The sequence below is a fragment of the Jaculus jaculus genome, chromosome Y (genome assembly GCF_020740685.1).
Source record: "Jaculus jaculus isolate mJacJac1 chromosome Y, mJacJac1.mat.Y.cur, whole genome shotgun sequence".
In the NCBI taxonomy this organism is placed as follows: Eukaryota; Metazoa; Chordata; class Mammalia; order Rodentia; family Dipodidae; genus Jaculus; species Jaculus jaculus.
Genome location: NC_059126.1, coordinates 10,819,509 through 10,829,388, shown reverse-complemented (window position 1 = coordinate 10,829,388; position 9,880 = coordinate 10,819,509). Strand labels below are relative to the sequence as shown.

At 38.4% G+C, this 9,880-nt stretch overlaps 1 protein-coding gene across 1 annotated transcript in view; it reads right to left on the bottom strand.

Moving 5' to 3' along the window:
* Nucleotides 1-9,086, bottom strand: part of LOC123457069 (nuclear ubiquitous casein and cyclin-dependent kinase substrate 1-like) — a 10,277-nt gene extending 1,191 nt beyond the window's left edge. Inside the window, exon 1 of the mRNA XM_045141157.1 lies at nt 8,994-9,086. Coding sequence (XP_044997092.1) covers nt 8,994-9,086 — 93 coding nt within the window. The remainder of the gene's footprint in view (nt 1-8,993) is intronic.
* Between the last annotated feature and the right edge of the window lie 794 nt (nt 9,087-9,880).

The following is a 9,880-nucleotide window of genomic DNA, read 5'->3' as shown; positions in this document are numbered from 1 at the left end:
CAGCCAAATGCAGGGTCACAGCTCGCTGGGTCCTCCTACCTCCAGTGCCCTTTTTCTTGGGCTATGTTGGAGTGAGCATCTTTTCTGTAGCTCCTCTCTCACTGTTGTCTGTTACTGATTGACAGAAGAATAAAATAAAATAAAACCTGGTACTTTGTAGAAAAAAAGAAGTGGAAGGAAGAGGAGGAGTAGTTGTTCCAGGAATCATTAGCAAAGGCCTTATTGCAAAATGCAGGTGTTTACTCTTACCCAAGGAATGGGATGACCCCTCTGTGCAATGTAACATGACCTTCCTGTATCTCTATTTCTAAATATGTTTGTGATTACATAGAATGTTTCTTGTCTCAGTCCCCCTATGTGACCTACATAACTTTGTGACTTCTTGTAATAGGCCCCCTTGTTTAACAGTATGCAACTATGTGGTTTAACTCCCAACCTGTTGTTACTGTGAACATCATCTGGTTATTTCCAATAAAATATGACACTCTAAAAAGTTAGGTGCTGCAGTCAGAGATCTTGACCTCTTGAGTGTGGCCCCAATTCATCGGCTTTTACCCAGTACTCTGTGAATCAGTGGTCTTAGTTGTGCATCATCAAGCACCATTGAACTGTTTAACTTTCAACAAAGGAGGAAATTAGTACTAAGGATTCAGATACATATATAAAAAAGCAGTCTATCTAGTATGATAAATTTTATTGACTATGAATGTTTTAGGTGGGCACAGTTATATTTAACACTGGTTTTTGAGTTAGAGTCTCACTCTGGTCCAGGCTGACATGGAATCAACTATGTAGTCTCAGGGTGGCCTAGAATTCAGTGATTCTCCTACCTCTGCCTCCAGAGTGCTGGGATTAAAGGCATTCACCACAAGGTCAGGCTTCCTCTTGTTACATTTTTGTTCTTAAGAATACATTTTTATGTTACAGTTTTTATGAGTTTCCTTACCTTTGTAAAATATGGTGCTGTTTCTTTAACTGTTTATTCTTAGAAAGATCAGTCTTCCCAAGTTTTATTGTTGTTTTTATTAAAAAAGGGGGGTGGGGTGGGCTATGGCATTGTTGCAATTAATTACACTATACTGGAAGGATAGAACCTAAGACAGATGTGGGTTTAGGAGACTTCAATCTTTATGGCACTTGTTAGTTGATTTTGCTCTACTTTGTCCATTGCCTTGCAATGTAATAACACCTATGTTACTGGACAAAATAGGTTGCTATCTTTAATTACGTTTTTCCTTGCCTTCACCATGTGGCAGGACCTTTTCTTATTTTTTATGATTGACAACTTTCATAACATTAGACAATACGCCATGATAATTCCATCCTGACTCACTTTCCCCTTCACAACCCCACTCTCCATCATGTCACTTCCTTTTTAAAGTTGGATGAATGCATTGCATTTTGTATCATGCTTCATTATTAGTTTTTGGGAGCCAGGGGTGGATTATGGTGGTTTCTTTCAGGTGTCCCTCATGAAATTTGGTGTTCTGAATGCAAGATTCCGAGCTGATGGAGATTTGGGAATTGATGCTTTTCTTAGAAAAGAAGTGTCGTAGTGATATGCATATCCAGTATCACAATGACATGGTCCAGGGGATACAGATAAACTCTGGTAAATCCATTAGCTGTTTTATATTACAGGGGAAACCAAGCTCTGGGGTCAATTATGGCAGTTGAGGGGCTGGGTATAAGTTGACCATAGAACTGGCATCAACGTCAGGAGGTGGTGCTGTGGTGGGGAGACAGAGCTACAACTTGGATGGTTGACATTAGAGAGGATGCTAAGAATTCAGTTAGTACTAGAGGATGATAACACAGTAATCAGGTGGATGAGAGGTTAGTATGTCACTCTAGGATCACATGGACACCAGAGTGTTAGAGAAATTGGTTGTTAGGTGGGTTCTAAGAGCAATGGGATGATCGTGGAGGCTAGGGACATGGCATTATTGTGAAATTATATCAGTGTGGTGGCAGGTGTATGTGTGTAACACTAAGCATAGAACCAAGGGTGGGATGGAAAGGCCATGATCCTTAATGTATGTTTCAGTGAAGCTTCTTGGACTCAGGAATGATACCAAGGATCAGAGGGCAGAGGTAGGAATTTTATAGGAATCTTTGGGCTGTTTCTGGGCTGAGTGGTTCCAGACTGGGACACGACCTCAATCAGAATTAGCCTTGGATTATATCAGACTTGTATCATGTTCCAGATTGATACTGGGGCTTGGTATACTTCTGTAGGTCACATGGGTTTGCTAGGGAGTCTATCTAGGGACAATATAAGTTGCTGAAATGCTCATGGGATTGTGTTGTATTTACGTGTAAGTGTGTGACACTGGGAAGTGTATGTTGCTGCATTGGGCATTGAGATATAACTAGAGTCCTGCAATGTTCTTGAGCAAAAGTGGTAAAGGTCAAAATCTTGAATTTCAGAATCTGGTACTGGCTTTCTGAAGTGATGCCAGTGGAAGAGAGGACAGGGAGAGAATCTATCATCACACTGGGGGTTGGTAATAATTACATGGCATGAAATAAACATTAAAATGTGAATTTGAACTGTGGTTGATGTAATGTTGCTGGAATTCTGGAAACAACAGGGCTGGTGGAAGTACTCAGCTCTGTGAGATGCTGGGGTTCCATGGGGATTAACTTTGGCGCTGGTTGGGGTGATTCACAGGTTATATGGGAAGATGAGCTTACCAGGGTACTAAGGGCTGTGTATGGATGATGCAGATAATATTAAATCAGTGCCCAAGGCCCTCTGAAAATTTGAAGCTTGGGGAAGGTCCTGGGTTGTAAAATGAAATAGAAGACTATGTGTGACACCCGATTGAGGATCTGGGGAAGTATGAGGTATCCTACTATGTACTGGTACTTTTCAAAGACGTTTTATCATACAAAGGACAAAAGAAACTGTGGATATACTCCTGCCCTATGATTGTAAATCCTGGATTTTCAGGACATGCACAGAAGCACAGGATAGATCCGTTTCTTGAATAACCAATAGCCTCACACTGCTATACTCACTTTTGAATGTGCTAATAAAATGTTGAGATCTACTCCCTGTCCTCCAGTACCAACCCAGAACCTAGTTTCCTCCCTTAAACCTCACATGGTTTATTTTAATTCCCACATTACAAAATCCAGGTAGAGAAGCAACTGTTTCCATGGGTTTTCCAGTGAGACCCTCTATCTACTCTGGTTGTAGCAAAGTGAGAACAATTAAAAATTTTTATATTAATGACAGAGTTCAGGTTGACAGACCACTGAGAGTAATTTACCAGTGCTCTCCATAGTAGAATTGTAACAAAACCCTTCCACCTAGCATACAAAATGGAATCCACTGTGTGAACTAAATTGATTTGATCTATTTCTTCGTTATTTCTCACTTCAGATGTTTGGGTGTTCAATGCTATTAATAGAAGTACTTGAGTAGACATAGCCAAGTTTATAAATGTTTTCTTATCCCAACCCTCATGATTTCTTCATAGCACAGTTTCTGTCCTTTGCAAAATCATCAATGTACTGCAATGACATTTCTTTGTTTTCTGGTGTGGAATAATCTCATGGTTGACTCTGATTATTTGTTCTTGGTTTTTCAGTACATCTTTGTTTCAAGTTACTGTTGAACTGCTTTCTTTGACTAATGAAATTATAGTAACTGAAGCTTAAAATAAATGGAAACTAGTTCATGCACTTGACAGAATGCACTCCATATGAAATATGCCAAGGACAGCATCCCTTCCAATCATGTCTTCTGGGACACATTAGGCCACAGCCCAGTGACTATTTCACTACAAGAACTGACCCTTTCCAAAGTGACTGTCTGATTTCAAGACTCTATATCTTTTTTTTTTTCTGTTATTTATTTATTTGAGAGCGACAGACACAGAGAGAAAGACAGAGGGAGAGAGAGAGAATGGGCGCACCAGGGCTTCCAGCCTCTGTAAATGAACTCCAGACGCGTGCGCCCCCTTGTGCATCTGGCTAATGTGGGACCTGGGGAACCGAGCCTCAAACCGGGGTCCTTAGGCTTCACAGGCAAGCGCTTAACCGCTAAACCATCTCTCCAGACCAATATATATCTGTTTTTTTTAAATCTTATTAATCTGAACAAATTTTCACCATTTGCGATGATATAAGCATTGTTGATATTGATATTATATATGACTCTACATTTGCATTTCCCTTTATGAATATTAAAAAGTTAAAAATATAAATTTATTTATGGAGAGAGAGTGAGAAAGAGAGAGAGAATACCAGGGCTTCAGCCTGCTGCAAATGAACTGCAAATGTCTGCGCTTCCATATGCATCTGGTTTTGTGTTGGTTCCTTTGAATCAATCTGGGTCATCAAGTTTTGCAGGCAAGCACCTGAACCACTGAGCCCATTTTATCTCTTGTAACCCTTTTGACTGAAAAATATTTTTATTTAGTCAAGAGAGAAAGAGAGAGAGAGAGATATAGAATCAGCACACCAGGACATTGTAACCATGAAAAAAACACCCCAGACTTGTGTGAAAATTTGTGCATCTTTCTTTACATGTGTTCTACAGAATCAAACCTGGGTCCTTAGTCTTTTCAGGCAAGTACCTTTACAGTTGAGCTATCTCTCAACCCTCTTTCTCACTTTTTGTTTTTATTTTTTGAAGTAGGGTCTCACTCTAGCCCAGGCTGACCTGGAATTCACTATGTAGTCTCAGGGTGGCCTCAAACTCATGGTAATACTCCTATCTCTGCTTCCCAAGTGCTGGGATTAAAGGTGTGTGCCACCACGCCCGGCCTCTTTCTCACTTTTTAAAAGCAATATATTATGTAGAATATACATTACATTAATAGCACAAAACCAGTTATTCATATACATCACAAGGGAATCCCGTTTAGTGTTTTACATAACATGTCATGGAAAATTTGGATAACTATTAACCTAATTAGGAATATTTCCATAGACATGAAATCTAGGTATAATTTATTATGTATTGACAGACTTGGTGTGAATGCATTGTAATTCATACCATCAGATATTGTAAGAACCCATTGTTATTTTTTCTAAATATATGCCTGTCTTGTTTTTATTCACTGTCATTTGATTTATGTTTCTAAGTTGTACTTATAAATTGATATCTTCAGTCTACATCTTTGTGAAAACACTCAAGCTTATTGTCATGAAATAGTAGACTTAATGTAATACAATACTAACTATGAACATTTTTTGCAATAACTGAAATTGGTACAAGAATAATGATGGCACTCTAACTGACTTAAATACTAAAATTCAAATCACATGGACCAAGAGATTTCATAAATCTAATGAGATGAAACCTGAAACAGGATAGAGCTGCCAGCAATAGGATACTTATCTTGCCCTTGCCTGTATCCCTCTTCAGCAGAAGCTCAGAGTACTTCATTTGCTGGAGAGTCTACAGTAAAGATGTGGTGATGTCCATTCTCTGCTTGCATCGAATAGAATCAGACAATTGTTCTTCACTCTGTTTCATGCTTGATTTCATTCTAAACTGTGGTAGGCCAGTTTTTTCTTTAGAACATAATTTGTTATGATTGCAAGAATTGAGGTCACAAAATCATATATGAGGGTAGCTATGAATTACTATATTTGTCCACTTTTTATTTAATTATGTTGTAATCCGTACAAGTTTCTTATAACTTTCATAATTTTCAACATCTTTTAACTTAGATTTTCTTGTCATATATTTTTATAATTTATTTTAAATATACTACTTTTCCATTCACCTTTTTTTTAAACTACTTCAAAGGTAAGTAAACATTAAATCAGCTGAAGTACCAAATGGTAGTTTTCATCCAAATATTTCTCCTTCTGGGGAGTTCCAGTTACTATGGAAGTGTAGGTACCACACCAAAGCAGCTTAAGGGGGGAAAAGCCAAAAAAAAAAAAAAAAAAAAAAAAAAAAAAAAAAAAACAGCAAAACACACACTTTTTAGTAAAACTGAGGTGTATAGGAAATTGAAATGTCAGCGGAGAAGTAGGAGAGATCCAGAGCATGCAGAGCCCACATAGGCTGGCAGAAGCAGCTCGAGCAGGTCCCCAGGACCACAGCGGCGCCTCCAGCAGCAGCTTCAGCAGCAGTGGTTGACTCCTGGAGCAGCAGTGCTAAGTCCATGGGACCGCAAATGCCAGGCTCAGGATGAGTCACGGGAAAAGCCAGGTGAGGGGATTTTCCACTCACACCAGAGTTCTCCACAAACTCAAGAAATGTGAAGGGAGAACGGTAATGAACAATGGAGGAGCAGATCAGAAGGTAGAAGAACAGGTGGAACATTGAGAGAACTAGAGCAGCATTAGCAGCCTCCCCTCCCCCACCGCCAGTGCCCAGCTCCAGAGAATAAAACAGTTCAGTGACCCGGCCACGCCTACTTGAACTGACAGCAGGACCCAAGCAGGAGCGCCGCATAACTGAGGCCAAAATCATCCCAAAATGTAAGTGGGATTACACCAGGTCAGTACCCTCCTAATAAACCTGGTATATAAGCCTGAACCAGAAGTGCTAATAGCACCTTCCATATCAGGATAAATTACATGTTAAATCTAATGGATGGTCAGATTTGCCATTCTTAAGTAAGTTATATTTTGGGCTTGTTGTTTGTTGCTTCTTGATTTATAGTGGCTTCATTTCCTCTTCTGTTATACATTAAGAAAGGGTCTCACCTGGTCACAAGCTGACTTGTCAACAGACCAGAAATCTTAATCCCCTTGTTGTCAGGATTAAGGGAGTGGGTGGGTCAGCACACAGCCTAAGGGACAGATAGAGGAGCTGGTTGTAATAATGCCTACTCTTGGATAAATACCCTATTCTGTTTTTTATTGAAAGTGTACATTGTTTAGTTAAAATTGTCTGTATTGAATACTTTCATAGCAGCCAAACCCAACACCTATGGTCACTTTTGTAGATACTCTGAGCACCTTAAGAGCCACACCTAGTGCCTGAAGCTCCTACCATGAAGATATGTAACATCATATAGATTGATACCTCTAATATCCAGCTAACTAGAAAAGCCAATCATTAAATAATCCCAGATACTAAAATATATACATTATGACGTAAGAAACACCAAAAATCCAGACATTATAAATCCCCCCAAAAGTATTAGTGCATCAGAAACGACCTCCAGCGAGAATGAGTTAGAAGAAATGCCTGAGAAAAATTTCAAAAGAATGATTATAAATATGTTCAAAAAAGTCAAGGAGGAAATCAAAGGAATCAAAGAAGACACAGGACTTCAATTTAATGAAATAAAGAGGTCAATACTAGACATAAAAAAGAAAATAGGAATAATAAAGAAAAACCAGTTAGAATTACTAGCAATAAAAAACACAGTTAATGAAATAAACTCTGTAAAGCTATTTCTCCTTCCTTGAATTGGATAGTGAAAGGTATAGGAGAGAATGTGATGAACAATAACAATTTTCCAAGCTGAATGACCAGAAACCAATATGCTTTCAAATTTCTTAGTCAAACTGAAGCAAACCAAATCACGAGAATCCAAGATGCTTTCTAAGCAAACAAAGTGAATATCTTGATCCAAATGACAACAAAACAAAGTATACAACAGAGAAGATTCTTTTAGAAGAAATTAGAATGAGCAACTGAATCATCAACCATAAAAGAAAGGGAAAAACCACAGAAAAATCTCCCCAACTTTACTTTAGATATAGTTGTCTCATGATAGAGTTATAAGATACATAACTGGTCCCAGGTGGGTAGATAGTTGCCAATCTATGTGATTCCTGTTGTCAAAACTGGGTGATTCCTCTTGTGAAAATTGAAGCTTTACATTGGGTCTCATACTTGTTAACAGGAAAAGAACCCATCTCCAATGGAAAAGAGATGGTTCATTGTTGGACCAAATACGAGTGACCATGGCTTGGGGCACAGATTTAGGTTTACCCAAAATCAGCCTAAACTTCAAGTGCAGTGAGGTTTTTAATAGTACGAGAACAAAGAATGCCATATATCAAGGTACTGCTAAAATAAATTGGGGTGAAAATCGTATGAGTGGGTTAGAACTAAGTGAAGTATCTCTGTTGTAGCTCCACATGCTGTCTGAAAACAATGTTAGGGTTACAGTTGGTGGGTGCTGGGTATTCTACTTGTACATCCCAAATGGAACAGCCACAGATTTCTAGGTCACAAGAAAGGGGCTATGATGACCCTAGATAATTTGTCTATGGACCTGAAACATTTTGAGTTTTTCTCTACAACATTGAAATTCAAGCCAGTCAATCATCCTTGAAGGAGGTTTGGTGGATGTAGCTATCACTGATTTCCAGGAAATATTTTCCCATTACTCATCCTTTATTGTTTTAGTTAAAATATTTAATGAACAGTAGCAGTAAAACTGTCACTCATTTACTTTCACTTCCGCTTCAGATTTTCATTCCTTTCATTGTTACCTGTGACTTATAATATCATCATCTTAATTTAGCCTTTTTTTCTAGCGTATCATGGAAATGACACTTTGACATCATTAAAATGCAGTTGATGTTTATTATTGAATATAGTTAGGCAACATGATGGAGAAGGTTTATTTATGCTTCTGAGGAAACAGTTATTCTCAGGATAAATTTTGTTTTTAAAAATAGCAATGGTAGGAGCTGGAAAGATTATTCAGTGGTTAAGGCCTTTAGCTTCAAAACCTGATGAACTGGTTTAAATTCCCCAGTACCCATGCATGCCAGCTGCACAAAGTAGCTCATGCTCTGGAGTTCATTTGATTTGAGGTACACTCAAGGGGAGGGAGTTCATGTGTGGTGCAGAAAACAGAATCAAATACCCATGGCATGGAATCCCAAATGCCACAGAGGAAAAGCTTCTGTTCTTTGGGTAAATGGAGATACTGATCCCAGGAAATTGTCTCTTTATGTCTATGTTTCAGCCTGTAAAGTAGTGTGCTTCTCATGTTTGACTAGAGAGTCTTCTCTTCATAAGTAGCTATGATAACTGGAAAGACTGAGTATACTGCAAAGTGATGAGAAGAAATGACAGTTGAGTGCACCTCACTGGATGCAATATCACTATCACATCTGCCAGGACTCAGGGACACTGCAGACATGACGGTAGAAACAACATCAGCCCTAGTCTTACTGTTGGCCAGAAAAGTTTTTCTGTGGATGTGGCTGAACGTATTACTCCATTGATACCATTGCAGCTTGCATGGGCACAGAAACTTTCAAATCCCATGGAAATTCTATTACTTCAAAGTTGTTTTTTTTTTTTTTTTAGGAAAGTTTATGTTTATATCTCATGACACCTTAGAGACATTCCTCTGAAATTAAAATTGTGTTTCAAAAATATTATTTATTTATTTGCAAAGAGAGGAAGGGGATGTAGGTGGGGAGATGGAGTGAGAGAGAGAATGGGCATGCTAGGGCCTCTAGTCCCTGCATAGAGATCCAGACGCATGTACTAACTTGTACATCTGGGTTTTTAGGTACTAGAGAATGAAGCTCAGGTTGTTAGACTTTGCAGCCATGTGCCTTAACCACTAAGATCTCCCCAGCTCCTATGATTGTTTCAATTGGATGAATTACCTACATTTATTTTTGAACAGTAAAATGCTACACATATGCAAGCATTAGGGCACAGTGTATGCATGCAAGGAGTAAATTAATTTACCAAAGAAATCAATGATTATGGTAATATTTGAATGCAAATGATCTAACTTGTTCCTGCTTAATTTTTAAATTATACCTTTTTCATTTATTTTATCACTCCTCCTTTTCACTTTGGTTTCAAACTTTCAAAGATTCCCAGTTGTATGTTTATTTCATTTTCGTCTGCATTTTGGAGAAAGGAAATAATAACTTTTGATAGGTTTCTGGCTTATTTTTTCTTGAACTGATTATT